At 60.3% G+C, this 26,264-nt stretch overlaps 1 protein-coding gene across 12 annotated transcripts in view; it reads left to right on the top strand.

The window, feature by feature from the left end:
- The window catches only part of NCOR2 (nuclear receptor corepressor 2), a 223,944-nt gene that overhangs the window by 168,749 nt on the left and 28,931 nt on the right, over nucleotides 1–26,264 (top strand). For all 12 annotated transcript variants that reach the window (XM_084539360.1, XM_084539364.1, XM_084539369.1 and 9 more), the window contains 8 exons: nucleotides 6,932–7,074; nucleotides 11,609–11,756; nucleotides 14,596–15,169; nucleotides 19,863–19,983; nucleotides 20,846–21,086; nucleotides 24,938–25,093; nucleotides 25,596–25,735; nucleotides 25,813–25,918. In XM_084539360.1, coding sequence (XP_084395486.1) covers nucleotides 6,932–7,074; nucleotides 11,609–11,756; nucleotides 14,596–15,169; nucleotides 19,863–19,983; nucleotides 20,846–21,086; nucleotides 24,938–25,093; nucleotides 25,596–25,735; nucleotides 25,813–25,918 — 1,629 coding nt within the window. The remainder of the gene's footprint in view (nucleotides 1–6,931; nucleotides 7,075–11,608; nucleotides 11,757–14,595; nucleotides 15,170–19,862; nucleotides 19,984–20,845; nucleotides 21,087–24,937; nucleotides 25,094–25,595; nucleotides 25,736–25,812; nucleotides 25,919–26,264) is intronic.

Below are 26,264 nucleotides of genomic sequence, written 5' to 3' on the forward strand. Positions count from 1 at the left end.
TGCTCCTCACAGGGCAGTGTTTAGGCAGCTTCGGCTTTTGGGGTGGACCTGCAGGGCTGAGAAGGGAGCCCGGCAAGCACCAGCAGCCAGTTGGGGTTGTTGCCCCCGGTCTGTGTGCCGGGCATGAGCAGCGGTACGTGCCCGAGCGGGGCTGCATCGCACAGCAGCCCGCGATAGCGGCAGGGCTGAACCCGATGAACCAGGAGGTTTCAGCACGACCTTCGTTACTCTTTAGTCTCATATCTGTTCTCGCCCTGGCTCTGGGCTTCCCCCCCCCCCGCCCCCTGGAGTCTAACAAGTGGTTTTGTACTCCGAAAAGAGGCCACATAAAAATGGCAGTGTCTTGCTCACCTGAGTTCCTCCTACACCGTGCTGAGGCTCTGCGCTCCTCGCCGTCGAGGCAGAGCCAAAATTGTGTTCCTCATGCCTTTCCTCCGTGTGGCGTGGCTGGGGAGAGCTGGGATGGAGGCACTGGGATGGGGGCGTCACAGGGATGGGCATAGGCAGCACGGTCCTGCCGAGCCCCACGGAGGGTCCCCATGGGACATGGGGGCCCTCCTGGGCGAGCAGGGCTGGCAGAGGAGATGGCACGTGTTTGATTTATTTCATAATAAATGTATAACAGCAGAGAAAAAGGCTTTGGGTAGGGGCCGAGACTCTCCTAAGTTGTGTCGGAGGCACTGATGAGCGGTGCTGGCACCGAGAGGACAGCGGGGCCGGCGGGCCAGCCGTGTGCGTGCTGCTCGTGTGAGCATTTTGATGTTCATTTCAGAGCGTAAAAAGCCCGTGTCAAAGAGCTAAATAACCCATGAAAACTCCTAAATAGTTCATTTTGGGTGGATGCAAAATATTTCCTTGGATACAGGTTTTCTTTTGAGGGCTGATTTTCACTTCTGCCAAAAACCAACTTAGAAAGCGAGATGAATTTTGGACCAACCTGAGCCGTTCTTTTATTCCCCAGTTCCATCTTGTCCGTGAAACTATAAAATAAAAAAATGAAAATAATAATTAAAAAAAACCTGCAGGATTTTTTTTAAATGTTGGTTTCTTCAAATTACCACACGGCCAAACCCAGCAACACGCGTGCCCGTGGCAGCAAGCAGCCGTCTCCCATCGCCTTTCGAGCCCAGCTGTGTTCCAGCACGCTATCGCGCTGCACAAGATTATTTTGGAGCCTGCACGGGTGTGTAAACACACACACAAGCATGCGCTCTTCCAACCCTAATTTGGTTTTGCACTGTTATTTGAACGAACAGCTGGCTGAGCGGGGGGAGGTAGGTCTGTGTAGGTCTGCGCATTCTTCCTCCATCGCTTCTTCCTGGCAGGGCAGCCTTTGCTCTTAAAAGGAGTTGGCTGCAGCGCGGTGCGGAGCAGGCGATGCTGTCTTCTTGGGAAGCTGGGACTGAGCCCTGCCCCTCACATTCTTCATCTTCCTTGCGCTCACACTGGTGCTTTTCCCTCTCCAATATGAAATTTTAAGTAATATTTTTTTTTTTTTTAAGTGATGATAATAAACATAGGCTGGAGAACCTGGTTTACAGCCTGTGCTCATCGCTGCGTGTTGTCCCTCGTGCTGGGACCAGGCAGTGGGGTGGGACGAGCCGTGGGGTCCCACCATCCAGGGAAACCCCATAAGTGCTGCCAAGGAACCGCGTGCGTGCCTCAAAGTGCGTGTGATGCTGCGGGGAGGCAGCAGGCAGAAATCATCAGGGCGATTCGGATGGTGCAGATGGGATGCCATGAGGGCAAAACCACATCCAAGGCGTGAATTGGCCACGCTGCCCTTTGGCCAAGGTATTGGGCAGCATGTGTTGAACGTGGCCCCCCGGGATAACGCCCGTAACGTTGCTGCTGCGGTGCCCCCCCGGCGCTGCGCTTTCTGCCACAGTTGGCTGAACATTTCTCAGGCATGTAGGAGAAAGCTGCGAGGATTTGCTTAGTGAGTGTCAGCGAATGAAACACAAAAGGCCTGTCAGGGGGAACTGCTGGGTAATTACTATAATTTACAGCCTACATTTTAATTTTGAGCATTATTTTTTCAACAATAAGGGAGCAGGAATAATATCCGAGCCAGGTGAAGGAAGAGCACTTGGGCCCGAGGGGAGCGGCGGCTCCGTGTGCGCTCGGCCGCGGGTCGGAGCCTCCGGCACCCCTGGCAGGACAGGAGGAACCGCGGGGAGCAGGGCGAGCGCCCGTCCCTGCCAGAGGGCTGCAAGGAAGGGGACGCAGCACGGAGAGAGGAGAGGTGCCTGACGGTAGGAATATGAGTCGGGGAGATTCGAGCTTCAAGCACGGAGGAGTGGAGCGTGGCAGGAGGCTGACGCTGGTGCTGCGCGCCCGAGGACGGGCGAGCGTCGCCCTGCCTGCCCCGTGTCCCCTCCCGCGGGGACGTGGGCCGGCCGCCTGCACGCCGTCCCCGCTGCTTGGCTTGGCGCGGCGTCAGGAGCCCGGTGCTCGCCCGGCTCTGCCACCCACCGCCTGCGCGGCCCCGGAGCGGTTACTCACCTTCTTTGTGTCTCGGTTCTCCCACGCGCGCCCGCACGCTGCGAAGCGCTCTGAGATCAGCGGGGGAAAGCATCGCTGCGACGCGCTAATTTGGCTGGCAGCAGAGCGCTGGTTGCCAGCGACGCCGACCACGCTTTCAGGATGCCATGGTTTGCGTGGTGCTGGTCTTTCTCCAGGGCTGGGTTACAGTTTTGGCTGTGCCAGGAGGGTCCCCATCCCCTGCTCCCCGAGCGGGGGAGTTGGGTGCGAGGGGTGCTGGAGGATTGCTCTAGGCACCGTCAGGCGTAGGGGAATGAGATCACTTATTTTTTCCCTTGTAACCCCGTCCTGTTAATCCGCACGAGCTCCCATTAAGGGACCCTTTTACGGGCTCCCTCCACCCTCTCCCAGAGCTGGGTGGAGCAGGGCGGCCGTGCCGGGGAGCCTTGGAAAGGATCACATAAAAACCCGCAGCTGCGGAGAGCCGAGGGGCCGCGAGCGGCCAGCTCCCACCCACCCCGGTGCCCCCTCATCTGCCCCTCCGAGCACACGTTGAGGTGCTCCCAGCTCTCCGGGCTCCTCTTCCTTCCTTCTCTTCAACGCTCCAGCCCCCGTTTGCTCGTGCCAAGGCAGAGGCCGTGGTGGCACCGCTGCCCACACAGCCCCTGCGTTGGCTCGGCTCGGTTGCGCCGTCCCGCGTCCTCTCCCAAACCTCTCCAGCAGCGCGGGCTGCGGGGCCAAGCCACGCTGGGGGCACGTTGTCCCCGCTGGGCTTGCCGGCTGTGCACCTCCCCAAAGAAAAGCGCCTTTGATTCACTTCAGAGCGGAGGAAACTATTAGCCAAGCTTTGTTTTCCTGGATCCCTCCCCCTGCCGCTGACATTCAGATGAGAGCGAGGGAGACAGAAAGTGAGAGAGGGAGGGAGGGAGGGAGCCGGTGCCAAGCGGCCGCACCCCTTGTCAGCTTGGGTCAGTGCCACGTTCGTTATTAATGCTCTGTCTAGAGGTCACATTCAGATGCAATGAGCCCTGGGTCAGCCAGAGGAACAGATTAGAGCTCGCTCGCTGCTCCGCCACATACCGACGGCACCGGCTCCCCGTCCCTGGGCTGGCAGGAGCGGAGCTGCAGCGCGCCGTCGGCTGCTCCCTCCCCTGCGCCTTTCTGCTGCTTTTTTTTTTTTCTTTTTTTCTCTGGGTTTATTTATTTATTATTCTTTCTTGGCAACATCGGGCATCTCCTGAAACTGCACAGCCTCCCCTCCCCGTAGCCCCAGGCTGCTGAGCGAGGAGGTAGGGGAGAAAATACCGGAGGCACTTCCATCCACCTTAACAACCGCGGCTGCAGCCGGCTGGAAAAGCTCCGCCGCGAGCAGGAGGAGCGGGAGGACCGAGCGCCCGCGCCCCGCTGGAGGAGAGCTGGGGCCAGAGCATGTGTCCCCTCCAACTTCTGGCACCGGGGTCAGGACTCTCCCCCCTGTGACCCGGTTTCCAGCCTCGGCGCCCGCTCGCCGCTCTCCGCCGCCCATGGCTCTGAAATCCTCTCGCCCCCAGGATTTAAGGAACCGGCTTTGCTTTCTTCTCTTTCTCCGGCTGCTGCGAGGGAGCGAAAGCAAAATGAGCGGGGCGGGCGTGAGCGGAGCACTCGCAGCGCTTTGCTGCGAGCTGGCGTGCCCGGGGGGGCTTTGAAGCGCGCCCCAACGCCCGCGTCCGTCCCAGCCCGCCCGCTGCATGCTCCGGGCACGCTCCCCGCCCGGCGCAGCCAGACCCGCGGCATGTAAGTACGGCGAGGGGGGGTGCTGAGGATGATGGGGTTAATTAACACTGGGGCTGGTGCCTGGCGTGGAGCTGTAGCTGCGTGTCCAGGGGCAGACCCCGCGGTTGCAGGGCCACGCCGTGCCGAGCCCCCACGCCGTGCCGAGCCCCCACGGCACGCCAAGGAGCGCAGCTCTCGGTACGATCTGATAACTCAGTTAGTCATAGTTTCAGTTGTGCTGGGAAACGAACGGCCGTGCCGAGCCGGGCTGGCGTGCCAGGGAGCACTGGGCTGGGGGCTGCCGAGCCGGGGGGCGCGTGGCGAGGGTACCCGGGGGGTGTATTTCGGGCGATCCCTCCCGGCGGGGCAGCAGGTGCTGCTGTTTTGCTCTGCTCTGAGCATCAGGAGGAGAGCGGCTGGGCACCCCGCTGGGTCCCACAGGCTGCCTTATCCTCGTGAGCCGGGCACGGATGCAGCCACCTGCCCGGCCAGCTGCGAGCTCCCAGCGGGGCCATGGCAGCGTCCCCGTGGTGCTGGGCAGGGTGGCACAGCCAGCATGGCAGGGGAGAGGGCAGCGGGAGCTGGCACCGCACAGCCGGTGAAGGTCACATCGTGTGGGGGACCACAGGCAGCACAGGGACCCCCCGTTTACCGGGCTGGGTCCCGTGGCTGCTCGCAGGGCACTGCCAGGAGCGGGGGCAGCGCCGGCGTTGGGAGGCTTTGCCCGGGGCGCAGCAAAAGGCTCCAGCCCCGGGTGCTGTGCTCGGTGCACGGCGCAGCGATGAGCCAAGGGGGCTGGGAGCCTTGTTTGCTTTGGCCACGGCGCTGGGTTGTGACACGCTGGGGGGAGGACTGCTGCCCCCAGCTCGTTACCTCTCGTGGTTGGTGGCCGGACGTCCCTTTTTTTATTATTTTTTTTTCCTATTTAAGAAGCCCCAGCCCTCCAGCACGGCGGCGGAGGTCGTGGGTTTCGCAGGAGCGGCGCTGGGAGCTGCAGAGTTAAAGCTCAAACTTGTTTCTTGGCTGGCCCCGGCCTTTTGTGGTGCTCAGCGCTCTGTGTGATGCCTGCGTGTTGCGTGCAATTTGATAAGCCCTGGTGCTGGGACAGGGCAGGATACAGGCACGGCCGGGCCGTTAACTCTTGCCGTGCTGAGCACAGCTGCTTTCCTCCGGGAGGGGTTGTTTTTTTATTATTTGTTTTATTTTTTTAACCTGTCCTGAGGTACATAGTGCTACCTACTCAGCGCAGACTCACCCGTGTCCCCCCCAGGCATGCCCTCCCCTTGCACGTTTCCTGCTCAGAGGTGCATCCCTCGGGCCCTGGTGCTGAGATCACCCCGTCCCCTGCTGGGCACGGCTGCGTGGCTCTCAGGAACAAGCAGGGCTGCTCACAGGAGCCCTAGGGTGGGACACCGGGGTCCTGAGCCCCGTGGTGTCAGGGCTGGGGACAACAAGGGAGGGGTGTGGGGACAGAGGTCGGGGACACCCAGGCAGTCCCCGTTCCCAGGCTCTGTGGGTTGTTGTGACCTCTGGGCAGAAAAACCCCGTAGAGAAGAGGAAGGTGCCTTGGGCAGGTTGTTCCCTGTGGGTTTCCAGCTCTTGAAGTCCCCGTTGGTGGCAGTGCCGTGCCCCTGGGCTCAGGGTCTGCCCGTCCTTTACACAAGGTGCTGGGGAGGGCCCGGGGAGCTGTGCCACGTGCTGCCCTGCCACAGCACGGGGGGAGGTTTGGGGTCAGGGACACCCCATTCAGAGGCTGCTTGGCCCCCGACGTGCTGTCCTCCGCGAGAGCTCGCGAGCTGCCAGGCCAGGGATGGCCCCAGATGGGGAAATCAGGTCATGGGAAGAATGGCAAGCTGCGAGGCTTTAATTGTCCACAAAGCCCGGGTGGCCCCAGCCTCCAGGTCACCTCCAGGAGCCTGGGGCAGGCGGAGCAGGTGCCGGTGTGCACGGCTCGGGGCTGCGGCCCCCACCTCTGATGTGTCCAGCAGGCACCTCGCTGGGCTTGGTGATGGGGTCGCGTCCCCCCAGCCTCCTGCACCGTGGCGTTCCTCCCAGCCCAGGGTCTCGCCAGGTCTGAGCCGTGCAGCCCGAGCACCCACCCGTCCCTCTGGGGTGGCCGCTGCAGGCGTCTGTCCCACCCGACCCGTGACATCCCCAGGAGCAGGGCACGAACCCGTGGACTTTTGAGGTCCCAGCGGGGACCTCAGCTGCTCTTCCTGACACTTCCCTGCCCAGGCTCTTCCTCCCCACCTGTACCAGGACTCCAACCCACCGAGCCACCTTGTCACCCCGGTTTAAGCCACCAGGGAGTCACAGGAGGATGGAGAGCGCCGCTGCTTCTTTGTAGGGCCTCCTGGGTTCTCCTGGGCACGGCAGCGCCGCCTGCTCCCGTCCCCAAGGGCAGGCAGCCCCTCCTGGCCACCCGCAGTGCTGATGTGGCTGCGGGATGTTTTGTTCCTGAGCTAGACAGCCCAGTGCCTTTTTTTTTTTTTTTTTTTTCCCCCTTGGAAAGAAAAACAGGCGGTTGTAGGTCATCCCCTGGCCTAGGAAGCCTTGCAGACGGGTGCTAGTGACCATATTGTTCCTGTGGAGTTTGGCTTGCGCAGTGGGTGTTTCCCATCCTGTGCGGATAATGCTGCCCTTGTGCGACTTTATCTGGCCTTAAACGCTTCTCCCTTCCCTCCTTCCACCTCAGGTCTCCTTGAGCATGGGCGGAACTGGTCGGCCATTGCCAGGATGGTGGGCTCCAAGACCGTGTCGCAGTGCAAAAACTTCTACTTCAACTACAAGAAGAGGCAGAACCTGGACGAGATCCTACAGCAGCACAAACTGAAAATGGTGAGGATCCCCCCGCTGCCCGTGCCAGGTGCCTCGGGCACTTCCCGGCGAGGGCCTGCCCGGTCCTGCAGCAACGGGGAAACCGTCTCGGTTTGGAGAACGTTCTGGGGTGAAAACACCGGGGATTGGGGGTGCGAGTGATGTGGGACGGGGTCATCTGCCCGCTCGGCGCCCGGGGAGCTGTAGGAGGGGAGGTGCCGTGTGGGAGCGTGCCCCGGCTCCCGGAGCACGGTGATAAACTGGGAGGGGAGGAGTAGACTGAGGGCAGCTTACCCCAAATAAATGCAGGGTTTTAGGACAATGCAAGGAAAAGAGGGGTTTAGCCCAGAACTGCGGTGGTGGGACAGGTATTGTGCAGAGAAGGCTGATCCTGACGTGGATGTTGGTCGTCTTTGTGGTTGCGAGCAAACACACGCATCGCTCCCTGCCTCGGTTTCCCCGTCAGAAGGGGCTGACGCTGCTTTTCTGGCCTGAAGTGCAGGGCATGAATGAAATGGGGCTCATTCAGCCTTCAGGAGATAGGGCAGACTGCTAAGAGCAGCTAAGGATTATAATTATTTCATTTGTAGAGTATCCTGGGGTTCCCAGTTTCTGGCTAATAGAATTCACATGGCTTAAACCCCCAAGGGGTGCTTTGAAAATGCAAAGGACAATGTTCAATGCAGGAATCTCTCCAAGCAAGCTATTACAGCAAGAGTAAAAAGAAAGACAGGAAAACATTCAATGACTCACCCAGGAATTTAATATCCTAGTCAGTCTATAGGAATGAGAGAAAGAGAAGACATTGGCGATTCTTTTTTATTAATTCTCTATGCACAGAGACACTCCTGTGCTCCTATGTTTCACCGAGTTGTTTTTAGAGACAAAGCAAACAAACTATACAAAAGACCAAAAAAAAAACTGTATAAAGACTGGAATTAAACGTGCATAAAGCCCTCCGAATATAAAATGTTATGTTATAAAGATACCGTTGTTCATTACCGAGGAGGATCTGAAATCAGATCACACAGCCTAGCTGGCGATGGGATCGGTGTGTATTAATTTACTCTGCTTCCTAACGTTTCAGAAATTATATCACAGAAGTGTTTTTCTGCAGAACCACATTTTTCCCTGCATCCGTCCCTCCAAGGCAGCCGCTAGACTGCTCCAGTCTAATTGCTCACTCTCACTTGCAGTTTATATCAGCATCATCGTTTTATTTTTTGAGCATTCGAGGCTATGGGATTCGGTTTTGTAGAAGAACAATGAACGTTCAGCTGTTATTTATTGTGCTCTATTGTTTTGTGGCAACAGCAGATGCCAGAGAGCTGAATAAAACGAAAGAACAACTGAGATTAAATTGCCATAGACCTTCCTTCCTGACTCCTAAATATATTCACGAGCAACCCAAGCCTCCTAATCTCCTATACCCAGCAGTCAGCCTTGACCTCTGCCGAGCAGGCATGTGGCGAGCCGGTGTGTCATGGTGGAGGTTTGCCATGAGATCCCCAAATTACTCCCTGACCTCCCCACCGCCAGCCAGTGCCGATCGTGTGCGAGGAAACAAACTGGCGCTGCTTTTCTTCCTCTTGCTTAATGAGAGTAAACTCAATTAGCAGATCTCATTAGTTCCCCAAACGGGGCTCGTTAATATCACAGCCTCCTCCTCCTCCGGGTAGGGGTGACAGGGCTGAAGGGCTCCCTCCCGAGCCCAGGTTTCCCTCTGGTTCAGCAGCGTGCGGGTGATGTGGAGGAGCTGGGGGTGAGCAGGTGGCTCGGGATGGGACGCAGAGCCTGGGGAACATCCCTCGTGCCCCAAAACACATCAGGGTTCAGCACAGAACCAGCAGGGGACCCCCCGCTCTGAGCATCCAGCATCAGGGAGAAAAAGGCTTGGGGTGCAGCAACAGTGCCCGGCACTGCGGTGCTCCCTTTCTGCGGGGTCCATCGGGATGTGTGCAACTGGTCCTGGTCCCCAGAGGATTGGGGTGCCCGAGGGACGGGCGTCCTGGTGGTGCTGGGGCAGCGTCAGGCCACCTCGAAGCCTGGCTTTGTCTGCGCTGTGGCGTGTTTTGGCTCGCTCTCGCTGCCCAGCGCCTCGGGCGCGTCGCGGGCATCGGCATCGCTGAGCCCTGACCTTCTGCGTGCTGTGCTCTCTAATCTCGGCGCTGAAGGCGAGCGGGGCGTGAGGATACGGGGTGTCCTCCTGGAGCCGCTCTGTTTGCCGGCGGGTGGAGATAAGGAGCCGTCCTCACCAGCAGCTCTTTGCCGGGAGGTTTCTGCTTTGCCCTGGTGGCTGCTCAGGCTTGTTCTGGCTTGTGGAGCCACGGAGGGGGAGTTATCACTGCTCTGGTGCTGCGTCTCTTGCTCGTCTCTGCTAGCCCTAATTGGGGCTTTTGGGGAGCAAAGCAGTGGGGGAATCTCCTGTGTTGCTACCCAGAGCCTGCAAAACTCCAGGGGCTGAAGGGCTGACCCCATGGCCGGGCCTGGAGGTGCTTTGTCACCCTGTGCTTAGATCGGTCCCAGCAGTGTCAAATGCGTGTCATTGGCACCCTGTGGGAGCGTGGGCACCCTGACGAGAGGCTGAGGCTGGGAGGTGAACCCACCGATGGGTTTACCCTATCAGTCGCAGGGTTTGACAGCTGCTTTGGCTGCTCCAGCTGCTTTGCTTGGTGGCGGCAAGGAGAGGCCAAACATTTTGGGATTAAGCAGAGCACACGGTGGTGGGGGGAGATGCCTGGATGCTTGGTGGGCTTCACGCAGGCTGCAGGGGCTCCTGCCTGGTGTGCTCGTGGTTGTTGGCAGGACGGGGGCCCCGTGTCCCCAGTGCTGGGGGGACCCTGCCCGCAAGCAAGGCTGGGTGAGCTGCATGGAGCTGCCGGCAGGGCAGGAGGCAAGGCGATGGCCTCCAACGTGTCCCTGGATGTGGCTGGGACCTGCTGCTGGGTTTCACAGCGGGAGGGACCCGAGGTGCCCCGGGGCAGCTCTGCAGGCTCCAGCCGAGCGCGGTGTGGAGGCAGGGGCTGCTTCCCGGCTGCTTCCCCAGCGAAGAGCCCGCTCCCGGCCTCGACTGAGTCACGGACCCGTGAGTAAGAGGCAGAGAAGTCTTTGCCATAGTAACGTCGGAGCTTTGTCACCGCATTAGCATGACGGGGAACTGCTGCTTCAGACAAAAACGTGCACTTACCGAATCGCTGCCCCGACAGAGGTGTGAGCGCTGGGGCACCGTGACCGCCGCCACCACGGGTGGCACCGCGGTGGGACGGGGCACGGGGGGGCCCTGCCCGCCTCCCTCGGTGCCACCAGCCCTTCGGAGAGCAGTTTCTCAAGTGTTGTGTTGTTGTTTTTTTTGTTTTTTTTTTTTCCTCTCTCCTGCCCAGCCTGATAAAAATAGACTTTGAGCAAGCAGCGTTTCCAAGCAAAAAGCCGTTGGATTTGTTTGTTTTATCTGGAAGTTTTTTAAAGGATTGAAAAGTTGGGTCGGAGGGGAGGGACCGGCTCTTCCCAGCGCAGGGATCCAGCAGCAAAGTTAACGTTTCCGCCACGGCTTTATCTTCTCATCCATGTAAATAAACGTCCTACACACGTCATCCGTGTGGGGCTTGCAGGGAGAGCCGGAGATGATGGGCCTGTTCCTACTGGTAATATTTATTCAAGCAACAAGAGCAGGAAACAATAGCAGGAGCGAGACTTTTCCTTGAGGCCGGCGGGCGGGAGGGAGGGAGCAGTGTGTGCGCGCCCCGTGGCCGCGGCACGTGCCCTGGAGAGCAGGGACGGTGCTGTCCTAGGGCAGGGCCGGGGCACGGGGTGTTGGGGCCCCTTTGGGATGCCATGACGCACCCAGTGTCCCCACCAGCAGCAGGAGGCAAAGTCCTTTGGCAGCGCCTGCAGCAGGACGCACGAAAGGCAGAGTGCCGTGGTGGTGGCTGTGCTGCACGGGGGTCATCAGCTCTGCTCCCTGCAGGGGGGGCGTCAGGATGCGGCCATGGGTGTTGGTGGAGCTGGAGGTGGTCCCTGGAAATCTGTGGTGTAAACAGGAGCAAGCGGCCCTGTGCTAGTGGCTCCTGCAGGCGCATCCTTTGCCCACGTGTCAGTGCTGACCCTGCCCCGGGGGGTTTCTGGGGCTCGAGCTCTGCAGGAGGGGGAGCAGGGGGATGCTGCACCCCGACCACAGCAGCGCTAGGTGGATCCCACACCCACCGTGCAACCCCGGGTCTGCTCCTTGTGTGGGGTGCAGCATCCCCAGGGAGTTGTGCTCCCTCCAGAGGGGCAGCCCCATGTGCAGTGAGTGCCTGGCGTGCACCATGTGCTGCTGTGCCCCGAGGGTTTTGGCTGGACGAGACCACGTCCTGGGGCTTTGGGCAGGCGAGTCTGGTCCCGGCGGCCACTTTTTGTAGGGTTTTAATGCAGGGTTTTGCATTAGGACTCCGATCTGGAGTCACGGTGGTGTTAGTGCCCTCCTCATCCCTTTGGGCAGGAGGGGTGCTGGCCGCTCCTGTGCAGCTCCCGTCCCGCTGGGCTTTTCCTTCTCACCTTCCTCTGCCTCTTCCCCCAGGAGAAGGAAAGGAACGCGAAGAGGAAGAAGAAAAAAGGCACCGCCGTGCAGAGCGAGGAGGCTGCCTTCCCTCCCGCCGCCGAGGACGAGGAGATGGAGGTGTCGGGGACAAGCGGCAACGAGGAGGAGATGGCCGAGGAGGCAGAAGGTGAGGCGGGTGGAGGCAGGGGACGTGCTCGGCCATCCCGGCAGTGCCATACAGCCACGGCAGAGCGGTTCAGGGGCCATCTGTGGCCTTTCTGGGGCTGCAAATGTCAGCGCTCGCAGGGGGCCGCGTGTGCCACCCTGAAGCCGCACCGAGGTGACGCCGTCCCGCAGCACGAGGCGCTCGTGACCTTTCGGATGCCTCGGGATTTCACGCTTGCGAGGGCTGCGCTGGATCGCTGCCCTCCTCCCCTGTCCGTCGGGAGGGATGTTTATTTTGGGAAGGTTGGGCAATGCAAGGGCTCGGTCACCAGCCGGCCTCTTTTGGGGACCCCCGGGGGTCTCAGGAGTCAGGGTGTGCAGGGAGAGCAGCTCTTGCTGCTGCCTTGAGCTCTTGAGGACTGGGGGGTGCCAAATCACTGTCACCTGAAGTCGCTGCCATTCCCAGTCCTCCCCAGTTCAGCTGTGGTGTGACGAAGCTCTGCGCTCCCCAGGCCCCTCTCCACCCCGTGCGCACCTTGTCCCCGCAGGGTGGCACCTGGGTGATGCCCAGCGGCTCCTTCTCGCCCCAGAGAAGCAAGAAGTACCCTTCTTGCACCAGTTTATTTCCAGTTACCGTCAGCACATGCTCCCCAGAGCGTTGGCTGTTATAAATCAGCTTTCTTCTTGTTTTCCTCCAAAAACCAGGCCCTGCACAGCTCGGCAGGGCGCAGGGCCGAGCCGGGGCAGACTGCAGGCACTGCGGGGGCTCGGGGAGAGACCCACGGGGAGGCTGCAGGAGGAAACAAAGCAGAGAGCCCCTGGGTGATGCACAAGGATGGATGCAACCCGCTGGGCTCCCACAGCCCATCCCCATCCCGTCAGGGCATCGTGGCCACCACTGCCCCCCCCCCAGGCAGCTGAACCCCCCCCAGGGCTGCCCCAGCCCCTATCCAGCAGGGCTGATGGACCCCAGCGGGTCTTTTCCTCCCCATTCCCTTTTTAAGGGAGCGTTTTCCTCTCTCCCAGCCCTACGAAAGGAAGGAAACAACTTGAAAGTGACAATTTTCAGCTATTTATCGCTTAGAAAGCGCGGCAGCAGAGTTGGGAGAAAATGTGCATAATTTTCCAACAATAGCCCCATTTGACTTTTGTCAAAGTAATTTAATAACTTAACCAGCACTGCTGGCACCCTGCTGCTTCCTGGCCTTAGCACCCAGGCTAATGGGACTTGAAATTGGAAATCTTTTCAAATCATTGTTGGAAGTGACTCATTACAAGGCAGATTCCAGGTAAATCTTTGTGCGAGGTGATATGTGACTCAGAGGCGCGGGGTAAAAGGTAGTTATTGCTCTTTGTGAGAGCGGCTGAGAGGAAACAATGCGGTTTTGAGATTAAAGACAGATCTCTTGACACTCGCTGAAGCTTTGCCTTCCTAGAGCCCCAGTCCTCATTTCCAATTCCTCCCGTTGGGCGGAGGGGGCCTGGTTCCGAAGGGGGCTGTTGAGCGGAGCGAGCGTGGAAGCCGAGGTTGATGAAATGTCACGGGCACGGAAATGTCAGAGCTCTGCTCGGGAAGGTCGCGGGCTCCGGGGTGACATTTGGAGACCCGTGGGGAGCACCTTGGGGCTGGGGGCCACGCGGCAGGCCCTGGGGTGGGCAGGAGGACTTGGCACGGGTTGTATCTGTGATTAATCGCCCGTGTCCAAGCGGTCTGCTTGCGAATGCAAGGCACGTGCGCTTGTTCGCCCGGTGCCCGGGGCTTTGCAGCCAGCCAGGTGCTCCCATCTCCACCCAGCTCCCTTCCTCGCCTCCCCAGCCACGGATTTGGGGTCCAGAGCGAGTGCAGCAGAGCCCAGCACCCGGCTGAGCCTTTTTGTGCCTCGGCAGCCCCTTTCACATCGGGTAGCACCGGGTATGGGGGGAACTGAGCAGCTGCACATCTGTGCCCAGGAACTGGAAGACTTTGGGTGTGCTCAAACGCCTGGCTCTTGGGGCAGCCACATCTTCATGTCCCCCATTTTGGGGGCGTTTGAAGCCAAATGTGGTGCTGTGCAGAGAGGCAGGTAAAGGGAGAGCTGGGAGGCAGCCCCATTACCCATTTGGGACCCAAGCATGAGAGCTGTGCCCCAAGGGGCCGTGCCAAGGCGTGTCAGGGGCGATGTGTGGTCGCCTGGCCCTTGCTGCCTTCCATGGTATAACGGAGACTTGGAGGGAGCAATCCCCTTCCAGCTGCAGGCCCCTGCTCCCCGCAGCACCTCCGTCCCTGGCCTTCCCAGCCCCTTTTCAAGCCGCGAGCAGATCCGAGGAACAATCCTTGACATTTAATAATTAACCTGTCCTGCAGCACTGGCAGAGCTTTGCTCTCACCGACCCTGACCTCCTTTCTTTCGCCTCTGGCGGCTTTGACAACAACAAACAGGCGCAGTGTTTTGGGATGGTCCCCAGCTGCCCTGGGGGGTGGCAGTGCCAGGGACACGCGGGACGTAAGCCGGCGGCCTCGCCGTGCCAGCAAGGACAGGCAGCGAGCCACAGAGCTCCCGGGCCCAGCGGAGCAAAGCCGAGCTCCAGAGCTATGGGTGAGGGTGGCCGGGAGCGAGCAGCAGGGTTTTGGTGGAAAACCCAGTTGCTGGGAGTGTGGTTTGGGGTTTGGGTGGGGGCTCGCTCAGCAGATGCTGAGCTGGGCAAGCCGGGAGACCCCCAGTGTGTCTCCGGGGCATCCCAGCCCCGCGCTGCCAGCCCTGGGATCGTCTCCCCCTCGGAGCAACGAGGGCGTTCTCCTCCCATGGGAGGGGGCGGAGGCAGCGGTATGGGAAGTGAGAATCTCAGCCCGATCCTTATTTTTATTTCTTCCCTTTTCTCAGCTGCAGTAAATAACAGCTCCGACACTGAGAGCATTCCCTCGCCGAGGCCCGAAGCCAAAGAGGGAGGCGAAAGCGGGGCCAAGGCACCACCCGGGCCGGGAGGTGACTCCGGCGCAGAACCGGCAGTCAAGTTGGAAGAGGCCCCCACGCCCCCCGACGCTGCTGCTGCCACCGCCGGGCCCGCGGCCCCCGCCACCAACCCCGCTCCTGCCGCCAGCCCTCCTGCGGAGGCGGCTCCCGAGGCGCCCGGCGGCGAGGAGAAGGCCCAAGAGGAGCTGGTGGTGGACGTGGTGAAAACGGAGGAGCCGGAGGAGAAGGCGAGCGAGGAGCCCTGCAAGAGCGAGGTGAAGAAGGAGGAGAGCGAGGACGGCCAGGAGAAGGACAAGGGGAATGACAAGAAGGCGGAAAGCGGCGCCGGCGGCGGAGGGGCGGCGGGGGCGGAGGGGACGCCCAAGGCCGAGAAGAAGGAGAGCCACAAAGGCAGCAAAGGCCCCGGGGTGAACCCCGACAGCGACTCCAGCGCGACCTGCAGTGCCGATGAGATGGACGAACAGGACGCCGTGGACAAGAGCAGGTAGGGCTGGGGAGAGGCGCGGGTCACGGCGTGGCCACGGGGCCGGGCGAGGCGTCTGCTGCGTGCGGCCGTGCCCACGTGCTCCCTCCTCCTGAGCTCTTCTTTTAGGAACGTCACCGCTGAGGTGCTCCCCAGGCGAAGGGACGTGCCCGGCTGTGTCCCCGCGTGGCCGTGGCCCTTTGGCCATCGCTCGCGAAGGGTCCGTGACCCCGCGGGCAGCGCCGTGTCCCAACGCGGGGGTGCTGCTGGGCAATGGCCCCAGACAGGTGTTGGGCGCAGAAGCGCTGAGTCTGCTGCTCGCAGCCCTGCGGGGTGATGCAATGGAGCCGGACGTGCCCTTGGGGACAGCTGAGTTATGCAGAGGCGTAGACTGGGCTGCCTGCATCCGGGGCTGGGAAGGGTTTTTCTGTCTGAGTCGGCACTGGCAGGGGAGCAGTCACTTCGGGGACGCGTTCCCAGCGCGGAGAGGGGGCGAGCTGCTGCCTCGGCGGAGATGCTGCTGGGATCCGCGAGGGTGAAATATCCGCCCCGGCCATAAAGGGGGCAGGACGGTGAGGGATGTGCGAGCTTTCCTGCAGAAACACCACCGGGCCTTCACCTGAGCTGCCGTGGCCCCCAGTCCTGCAGCCACCCTGGCCAGTGGCCGAGGGGGTCTGTGACCCTCCAAGGGTGGCTCCTGGCACCAGGAGGGGAAACATCGGCCTCTTCGGAGGAGAAACGTCCTGTTCCCCTCCCGTCTCTTCCCACCACAGCAGCAGAGCCCTCCCCACCCAAGAGCCTCACAAACAGGACAGGGTTTCCTGTTTTTTAAAGAATTATATATAAATACGTGCCTCTTTGTAGTGCTATTTTCTCTAGTGGCTCCCACTTCCATCCACGCTGGCTCCTGGGCCGGGAGGGACCTCCTGCATCCACCCGGCCGTGGCACGGGGGCACGGAAACCTCTCCAGCCTCCTGCCTCTGCCTTGGCTGGTGTCCTGCATCCAGCATCCTGCAGCCCTCCCGAGGGCTTGCAGGGGGCGGTTGGCAGCGAGACGGGTGCTTCAAGGCCGGGCAGGCTGCATTAAAAAAAATAAAAAAAGAAAGAAAAGAAAAAAAACAGACGAGGAAAGCAGCAGGACGAGGTGGCAGGCAGCTGTGATCCCAGAAGGGCACTGCGGTGGATTTGCGAGCTGGTGGGTGAGTGCTGCTGGCACAGGAGGGAGCAGGAGCATCCCTCGGGAGCAGCCCTCGCTGGAAGCAGTGCAGATGCTGACGGGGGCGCTGGGGATGCAGCTGGCTCTGGCCCCATGGTGGGGCTGGGGCCTCTTGGCTGTGGGGAGCTCCTCTCTGGCGTGGAAGGAGTCCAGCACCACCCCTCCCCGCCCTCCCCTTCCCAGCTGGGAGAAACCTCCCTGCGAGGGGGAGCGAGGCCAGCAGGGCTCTGCTGCTCCTCTTTGACACGAACCCAGCCGAAAAGGGGACGGCAGCAGCTTTTAGCAGCCTCCCTGCTGCAAAGGAACGGCTCTTCTCGGGAAGTTTTGCACCCGGGCTCCTCAGTGGGTCAGTGCAGGTATCTCAGCCACCAGACAGTTCCCAGGAATATCAGACAGGAATCAGGCATCCCTCTGCTGCCCGGGTGGGAAGGCGCAGGTGATGGCAGAGCCTGAGAGCAGGGAGAGCTGCAGTCTGAGCATCCCCATGGCTTTGTCCAGGCGAAGCAGCCAGCCCTGCCAGCCCACACCGTGTCCTGCACCCAGTTAGCAGGGGCTGGTACCCACCGTGATGCCCACGGGGATGCTGCGCGCCTCCTCGTTCGCTCCTTTTCAACGCAACCTCACGGGAGCCAGAGGCGTGCCTCCCGGTGCGTGCCTGCAGCCCTCTAACAACCCGTGGGCATCCCGCTGCCCTGCTTCCTCGCTCCTCCAGCCCGCCGAGGCTGCGTGCCCGCGGGCGGCTCCCGCAGCCCCAGCGCCGCGTGACTGCGAGCACGCGGGCAGAGGCGACGGAGAGGACGGGGCTGCCGAGATGCCGCGTGAGCCGCCCCGGCTGGGACAGCACCGGGCACGTGGGCGATGCTCGCCCGCCCACCCTGCGCTGCCGAGCTGGTGAAAGCAGCGGGGTGGCCGCAGCATCTCCCAGAAGAAGGGGACGGGGGTGGCTCGAGTGTCCCTGTGAGCACGGGGAAGGGGCTGTCGCTGGCCACCGTGGGTCCTCCTGGTGTTAGAGCCGGCAAAGGCTAGGCTGGGAGAAGGAGCCGCAGCCTGAGCTCGTCAGAGCCGAAGGAGGCAGCTGAGTGTCCGTGGTTACACGCAGCGTGTGCTGGGAGGGCTGCTGCGAGCACGGCCAGTACCGCGGTTCAGGGGGAGGTCAGGGCAGAGGGAAATGTGCGAGGCCGTGCACGCTTACCCCCTGGGGGAACCTGGGGACTGCCCCCGGTCTCTGTCCCCTTTATGGAACGATTGCGTGGGCAAGAAATGGAGTTTGGGCCATCTTAGTGGGGTCATGGTGTGTTGGGTTGTCCGGCAGTTCGAGCAGTCCCTTGGTCTCAGACCGGTCCCCGTGGTGAAAGCTGAAGGATTTGGGTGGATGTGGTGTCCCGGTCATCCCAAAGCCTTCCGCACCACCCCGGGCTCACCCCGAGCATGCTGGCACCATGCAGAGGGCTCACTGCTCCTCCCTGTGCCCTCACCCACACGTAGGGACTGGTTGTTGGGTTTGGGGCCCCCAAGTGAGAGCTGCTGAGGGACGTTTGGCCCCTGTCCTGCTGTGTGCGGACAGGACCAGTGCCCCTCAGGGCAGAGCATCCACCCGACAGAGCTGTGCCTGCAGCAGGGAGAGCTCCTGCTGCTGATGGATCTCGCCGGGCTGCAGAAAACCAGGCTGAAATTGGCCTCTTTTGGGTAAAATCAGAGCCCAAACTGCCAGGGAATGGGGCCCAGGGCTGCAGGGCATGCTGCCCCCATGGGCTTTCCCCAGTGGTTTGGGAGCCCCAGTACAGACGTGCTGCAGCTCAGCATGGCACGGCGGTCCTGAGAGCAAGTGCTGGGTGTCCTCGTCCCCAAACACTTCTCAGCAGCCTTTGGGGTGCTGCCCCCGTTCCTCTGGTGTGGCTTCACCCCACCTGTGCTATCCCATGGGTGGACATCACCGCGATGGTCCAGAGAGCAGCTCGGGTGAGCTGCCCCTCACCTGGCTCCCCCAGAGCATCCCAGTTCCCCCAGAGCATCCCAGTTCCCACCCCTGGGGCAGATCCCGAGGTGGGTCCTGTTCCTGCACCGATGCAGCCGCGAGGGCTGGGGCAGCCCCAGCGCAGCGCTGTATTTATTCCCCGCACATGGCCCGGCCACGCTTGTTTATTCATCCAAGGGTGAGCATGGAATGACCTTGAAATTTATAGGCTGAAGAGAGCAGTGAAATAACAGCTAAAATAAACAAATCACGCTGTAAAAACTTAGAAACGATGAACTGGCTTCAACAAATGGGAGCTGGGAGGGAGAGAAAGTGAAGATGTCCTGGAGCGACGTGGCCCTGGGGTCTCAGCACGGGCACATCTCAACCCGAGGGCTTTGCCTCTCTCCTTTCCCATCCCGTTTTGGGGGGAAGGCACTGTGGTGCTGGTAACACCCCAGGGAAACGAGGCATCAGCTGGTCCCTACAGCCCTTGCAGGAGGGATGTGGTGCTCGGTGGCAGTGAGAACCCTGTCCCAGGAGGAGAGGCAGAGGTTTTGAGGCACGGGGGCTCGGCACAGCCATCCTCTGAGCGTCCACCCCGCAGCTCAGCCACGGGGAAGAGCAAGCAGAGAGGGTGCAGGGTTGTGCAGCCACGAGGCTGAGCACCAAATCCCATCCGAATCCAGCCTCTTGCCTTTCAGGTGATCCAGGCAGCCCAGCTGCGTGTGCGTGGTTGCTTTCCCAGGCTTTAGAGCCTTGATAGAAGACAGTCAGTCCTTGAAAAGGAACGTGAGGCTGATCTCGAGTGCTGGGTGATGCTTGAGTGAGCTGGGGAGGGTGGCGTGGCGCCCAAACGCAATCTGAACGGGTCGCCCTGCTCCGTGACTCCGGGCTCCGCTTCTCCCTCGGGCTTATTCTGGGCAACAGCAGCAGGTTTGCTAGAAATAATTAGCATAGCAGCTAAAGCAAAGAGGAACTGAGAGCCTCTCGAGGCAGACAGAATCGTCTCGGAGCACGGAGTCCCACGGGACTTGTTGTCTCTGGAAAGCAGGACGTGGATCCCGGGCCTGGTTATCCCACGGCAAAGCTGCCAGCGCTCTGCAGCTCGCTTGGTGCTGCTGGTCTGCGTCCTGTACTTGGGGAGAGTGGGTCCCCTGGAAGACTAAAAGGAGCTGAGGCACCGGCAGCCCACCAAGGTGGGGGTGGCAGGCACCCCGTGCTCCGGGCAGTGCAGCGGGGTTCCCTGCTGAGCAGCCCCTATCCAAGCCTCAGGGTGAACCCTGCAATCTGGGGCATGTTTGTAGCCACCTGAACAGGTCTGGGACCAGGCAGAGGATTGCAGAGCTAGGAGCACAAGAGCACAGTGTGCTCAGGAGCCCGGGGTCCCAGCCATGAGTTATCGTCCAGCTCGCCCCTCGTCGATGACAAGGGTGTCTCCCCAGCTCAGCAGCACGAAGCAGGGTGGTGTGGGACATGAAGGAGCGATCAAATGTGGAGCTCATGCGTGGCATTGCCCCCTTAACCCCTGTTTTGTGCTCAGGTTGCTGTCCCCCCGGCCCAGCCTGCTCAACACCGCCGGCGAGGCCAGGCTGAACTCCTCGCCGCAGAAGCCGCTGGACCTGAAGCAGCTGAAGCAGCGCGCTGCTGCCATCCCTCCCATCGTAAGTGCCCGAAAAAGAGGGTTGGGGCTGGGGATGCAGCACGTGCCTCGCACGTACACTTGCACTGGGACGTGTCCCCCTGCCTGGCATGCAGGTGGCTGAGCCCCGTGCAGGCAAGGTGCCTCCTGTGCGCAGCGTCCTCCCCGCTGCCGGAGAGCCTGCCAGCGATGTTTGGATGTCCCTCGAGCTCTTCTATCAGAGAGTAGTGGGAGGTCTGGACAGAAAAAGCTCCTCGCTGCCACATGACTGCTGCCTCCCTTTGCTTTAAAAAGCAACTGTGCACCCTCCCAGCCCTGTGCTTCTCCTGGTCTCGTGCTTAAAATCACCACATAAAACATGTTTATGCTCTTCCTCAGCCAGAAGCTCTCCTTGGTCTCCCCTTTTCAGCACAAGGCTACTGGAGAGCCACAAAAAGCTGATCGTTCCTGGCTGGGGCCGTGACAAAAAGCACCCTCTTATCTCCAGGGTCAGCGCCAGAGGAGGAGCATCTGTGGGTTGGGGAGAGAAAATCCCTGCTTGTGTGTGCTGGGTTTCAATACTCGGGAAAGACCCGTTCCTGGTGCTCTTTTAGTTTCCCTTCTTACAGCAAAAGATGTGGCTGCAGTCATGTAGCTGCTTGCAAAAGCTACAGGCAACTAACTGCAGAGTAGAGGCTCTAAACAAGGGAGGGCTGAGGCTCTCCACTGGTGTCACCAGAACAGAGCTGGAGCTCTTTGCTGTGGGATTTTTAACCTCCCGTGGCTGGTGAGCCTTGGAGCTCCGTTTGGGACATGGGGCTCTCTAACACCTTGCTGCCTCCATGGCCGTGAGGGATGTTAAGAGCACAGGGCGAGTTTCACCACCTCTTACTGTTCTGTTGCAGATTTCCGAAGGTTTCTCAGAGGGGATATTGCAGAGTGGAAGCGTGAAGCCTCAGGTGCCTCCCCACGCCCTGGCCCTCTACCAGCAGCAGATCACTAAAGCCCACGAGTCCGCCCGCGAGGACGTGCCCCCGAGCAAGCTGTCGCAGGCCCAGCAGCAGCAGCAGGCTGACAAGGAGCAGCAGCAGCCGAGCAGCAGCCCGAGGGGAAAGAGCCGGAGCCCCGCTGTTGGGGACAAGGAAGGTAGGGCGGTGAGCGTGGTGGTGTGCGTCGAGCTGTGCCGCAACGTGCCCCGTGTGCAGCTGCACGCAGCCAGCAGCTTGCCTCCTCTTAGGTGGACGTTTGCTTCAGCCCTTGAAAGCTCTTTAATAGCGTCTCGAAGCGGGGCCGGAGAGGCATGGCTAATTTCCCATGTTCATTAGACAGTACATCATGTCTCATTGAGCCTCCAGCAAACACCGAGCTAGTGTCGAGTGCCGAGGAGGTGAAGATTGCCTTTATTAGCGTCTCTGCCATTCACTTGAGAGCAAAGGGGCCTGGAGGCGTGCCAGGGCTTTGGGTACAATGGCTCTTTTCTACCTTGCTGGCTTTTTATAAAGAATGCTTTTAATGCTCAGCAGGGACCATTATTTCATTTAAAATCAATGCTAATACTGTGACTTGGAGTCCAAAGGTTCCTGTAAAGATTCCCAGTGCTTTCTCCCCGGAATAGCACTGATGTGGTTTGGCTGCCTAATGAGCAATCCCGAGTTTCCCACCATAGAGCAGCTGAAGTGTTATTAGCTGGAGCACCTGGGGATCAAGGTTAAGGAGAGTCGGGAAGTCCTGATGAGACTATCCTCTAAATGTGTTTTTAATCTCGGTGACAGCCTGTTCCAGTTCAGCGTCGCCGTCCCTGCCCCTCGTAGCCCGCTGGGTGTCGATGAGACACTGCCACCAGCGGTGCCATCAGAGGAGCCAGGAGGCTGGGTTTTGTGGGGGCGATGCCCCCCAGCAGTGGGTCCTGCACTGGGATGGGGGGGATGAGGCCACGTGGATGAGGCAGATTGGTGCTGGTTGTGGTCATTTCTGGAAAATCGGTGCCCTCGTTCAGCCCCCAGAGCAGCCACGGCCCCTTTTGGACAGGAGGATGTGCTTGCAGAAGGAGCTGGTTGCCAAATCTTCTTTTTCCTTAAACAATAAAGAGCACCGTGTGTGGCTCAGCCCTCCAGAATGTTTTGCATGCAAGCCGGGAAGGTGACTGCTCACCTTGAGGAAGGGACTTTCCCCTGAGTCACGGTGCTGCCACCCGTGAGGTCCCATCTCAGCTGATCCTGCGCCGGTGCTTGCTGCCCGGGCACATCAGCTCCCTTCCAGCCCTTCCCCACCAGTGGTGGGTGATGGGGTAACGGGTTTTGATCTCCTCCTGCACCGTAACCCTGTGCAGATCCGTCTTGCACGGCTCAGCTTCGTGGTGAGCCGCGTGGCACGGCCAGTGCTGGAGCCTGGAGCTCAGCACCACCGCACGCCAGTAGTCGGCACGGAGCACTTTCTTCTCTGGGCCACCTCCACAGTGCTCCAGACCTCTGTTAATGAAGCTAATTACCCTGCGAGGCGCACAGCACCTGGCCTGTGTCACACAGAGGCATGGAGCGGGCTGCCCAGGCTGTGACGAGGATTAGGAGCGGAGCAAACATCTCGGGGGATCTCCAAGCCCCGCTAACCGTGCCCGCGTGCCGGTACCGCTGGGGGCCTGGGTTGCACTTGGGCCCTCGGGAGTCTTCATTCCATGGTGTGAATGCATCTGTCGTGTGAAAACGAGCAGGCTTGTGCTGAGAGGCACCCCGAGGGGAGAAACCAAGTCCCCAAAGCCCCGTTTGAATGCAGCGATGAACTCGGGTGGTGGCTCAGCGCTGTGTCTGCGGCCAGATACCCAGAGACAGGCAGGGAAATCTGTGTACCGGGGGGGTTCCCCTTCCCTCCCCTGCTCTCCAAGGCCTCCCCATGGGGCAGCAAGTGCCCACACCCCACACGTTGTGCTGCCACACTGCATCTACACGGCCCTCGTTAAACGGGGAGAGCCCAGCCCAGCCGGCAAACCTCAAACAGAGCAGCCTGGAGCCTCCTCGTAGGCAGGGTCCAGCTTCCCCGCAGCAGCTCCGCCGCCTCCTCCGCGGCTCGCTGGGGCCCAGCTCGATAAGAGAGCTCAAACTCCTGCAGCCGCTCGGGGGATCGACGTCCTTCGCACCGTTCTGGATCCGCTTCAAAGCAGTCTTGCACACATCCTGGCCAAGGCGTTGGCTGCCTCGCGGCTCCTGGCCGGGTCCGTATCGCCTTGGAGGGCGGCCAGAGCGCGGGGACGAGCCGCGGAGCGCGCGGGGCCGGGTAGGGGCAGGCAGACGGATCCCTGATCCCTTCCCCCGGTGCCCAGCCGCCGTCGGGCATATCTCGGGTTATCGCACGGCGGTTTGTTGTGTGTTGATTTAGTCGTGTTTCAGTTGGCCTTCGGAGGAGACGGGGAGCCAAGAGCATTAATTTGGATGACGGATCGTATAAACTCTGACTCCTTCGCTCCGATTCCAGGGGCTTGATAAACGGTAATAGGAACTCTCTCTTCCCCGCGTAAGTGCTATTTTATCAAAAGCTGGCTGAGTTATAGCCGCCCTCTAATGCGGGGGCAATTAAGAACTGGCCACATTTCACAGGCTCCAGAGGCACGGAGGGGAGGGAGAGGCACCCGCGGGGCGGGGAGGAGGACGTGGCTCTCCGGGAGCCATCCAGGGGGCGCGGAGCCTTGGCTGGTGGTGCCTTGGCTCCGGAGAGCAGCTCCAGCTGGGCCATCCCAGCGCCTTTCAACCCTGCAAGCCGTGGGCTGGATCAGCCCCCCGGGAGCTGAACGGGGCTGAGCTTAAAGGGAGAAAATGAAGAGATGCCACGGCCCCTCTGTCGGTGGGGAGGATGCTCCTGGATCCCTTGTGCCAGGAGGATGCTCCTTGGGATCTGGCATGGGATCTTCACGGGGAGGGAAGATGCTGCAGGCGAGGTCTGGCCCCGCCAGGCTGCAGCTGTGTGTGTGCCCAGACACCTCTGCGTGCTGATAATGGATTTCTTGTCTCACCGAAGAGGACAAGAATAATCTCCCAGCTTCTGAGTACACTGAGCATTAATAATGATAATGCAGTAAAGCCTCATTAAATTGGGCCTCTGATAATCTACTTGCCCTATTATTAGGCTTAGCAGGATTCAGGCATCTATTTTTATCAAAAATTGATGGTTAAAGGCTGGGTTCATTTGTGACTGCTATTGTTTACTGCCCAGTTTCTAATTTCTGGTCAACGCAGGCGTTATGCAGGTGGGTCTGGCAAAGAAGGGCAGTGCAAAATTAAGTGTTTATCGATTAAAAGCAAATCCTACCAAACCTGCCTCTAATCCATTCAAAAACGGCTGTCTCATCTGCCTGCTTAGTGAAGCGTTCCTGCCTGAGGATGCGCTCGGGATGGAGCCGATCAAGCTCCCCTCCCCAGCACCCCGCGGGGCGCTCGGGTCAAGAAGAGACCTGCTCTTTAAACCCCCCCCCAGCACGGCTCTTCAGCCAGCAGGCACTTCTTGGCCTCGAATCAGCCTTTTTATAGCCAGGGCGAACCCAGCCTGGCATCCAGCAAAACCTGAGCCGGTTCATTTCCGAAAGCTCCCCTGCCTGCAGCCCAGCTGCCTCGCAGAGGGCACATCCAGTCGTCACGCCGAGCCCGTCTTGAACTTCATTTGCCTTTGACGGTCTCACAAAGCACGCTTGTCCCAGGTGCTGGGAGAACAGCTGGTCACTTCAGGCTCTGAGCATCGTCCCCTTGCCATCCGACAAGCTGATGCCTTTATTTCTGGCCCATCAGCGGACCAAAGGGGTTGTCACAAGCGAGGCAGCACCCGCTGGATGTCCCTGCGTGCCGGGGAACGCGGGGTGCTGGCAGCATCCTGCCCCCCAGCCGAGGAGCCTGAGCCTGGAGGAAGGTTGTTTCGCCTCCGTGTGGCTTGGGCTGCTCGCTGAGCCTTCCCTTCGCGTGTCTGCCTGTCCGTGGGGTGCCGCTGAGCAAGCTGTTTGTCTTCCTTTTGCCTTGCAGAAAAGTCGGTGCACTTCTCATCCATCGCAGAGGCCCAGAAGCTGAGCGCGGAGCCGACGGCCGCCTCGTGCTGGCCCCCTGTCCTGTCCTACTCCCGGGATGTGATAAAAACCTCTCCCCAGGCAGAGCCCCACTTGTTCCAGTATAACTCCCCAGGCAAGTGCAATCCACCATCTGCACGGCACGTCCCCTCTGCCCTGACCTGCGGCCGAGGACAGAGGCTGCGGTTCCAGCCAGCATCACGGGTTGTTCCCTTAAATCAGTGCAGTTATTTTCTTTTTGGGTGGGAGAGAGGGCTCAGCAGAAAGCCGCCAGCCCCTTGCTTTGCTCCAGCACAGAGCAGCCTCCCTCGCAGCTGGTGGGGCCAGCTGAGAGCAGCCAGGCGGGTGTCCCAGCCCTGACCGGGGCAGGATGAGGGACGTGGTTTGTCACAGACCACCACGAGTGTTCCCTGCACCACCCTTGGTGCAGTCAGGAGGGTTTTAGCCCTCGCTCTGCTGTCCCTCTCCGGCTGGAGGACACACGATTTGGATGCAGAACCAAAAGGGAAGAGGCGATAGCTCAAACTAGTCCAGTCCTCTCCAAAGCGATTGTCTGCTTGGATCCTGGAGCCACGTTGCTGTCCCTCAGTTCCCTAATGCTTGTGTTTTCCGTGCAGGACACCCCATCCCGCTAAACCTGCATGAGAGCTCTCGCTCAGGGCTGCAGCGGCTAGCGAGCATCTCCAACCCTCCTCCCCTCATCTCCTCCACCAAGCACCCGCCTGTGCTGGAGAGACCCGTGGGCTCCATCTCCCAGGTACGTCGGGGGGCGAGCGGCAGGGACGGCCGGCGGGGGCCCGCAGCTGCTCCCTGACCCCTCCTCTCGCACCGCAGGGCATGCCCATCCAGCTCCACACACCCTACAGCTCCGAGCATGCGAAGGTCCCCGTCGGCTCCATCACCATGGGCCTGCCCCTGACGATGGATCCCAAGAAACTGGGTAAGAAACCGGGAGGCGAGGGATGTCTCGCAGGGCACGGCAAGGAAGTGCAGAGGGTGCAGGTGTGATCCGAGGATGACAGCAGTTGCCTTTGGGGAAAGCAGAGACAGGGAGCTAAATATATGCAGTGTAGGAAAGGGACAACTCAGGCAGGGACACTTCCCAGCCTATAAATACCCTCTGGCTAACACTGTGATGGAAGGAAGGACACATATTGCCACTCCCCAGGCTGGTGGGATAAAGAGTAAATGACCTGAAGTGAACAAGGAAAGTGTTTAGCCTGCAGATTTGAAAAAAAAAATCTTAATATCATAAGGAGCTGGGCAAAGGACTGGGTCTGGATGGG

This window comes from Aythya ferina, assembly GCF_964211825.1.
Source record: "Aythya ferina genome assembly, chromosome: 17".
Lineage (NCBI taxonomy): Eukaryota > Metazoa > Chordata > Aves > Anseriformes > Anatidae > Aythya > Aythya ferina.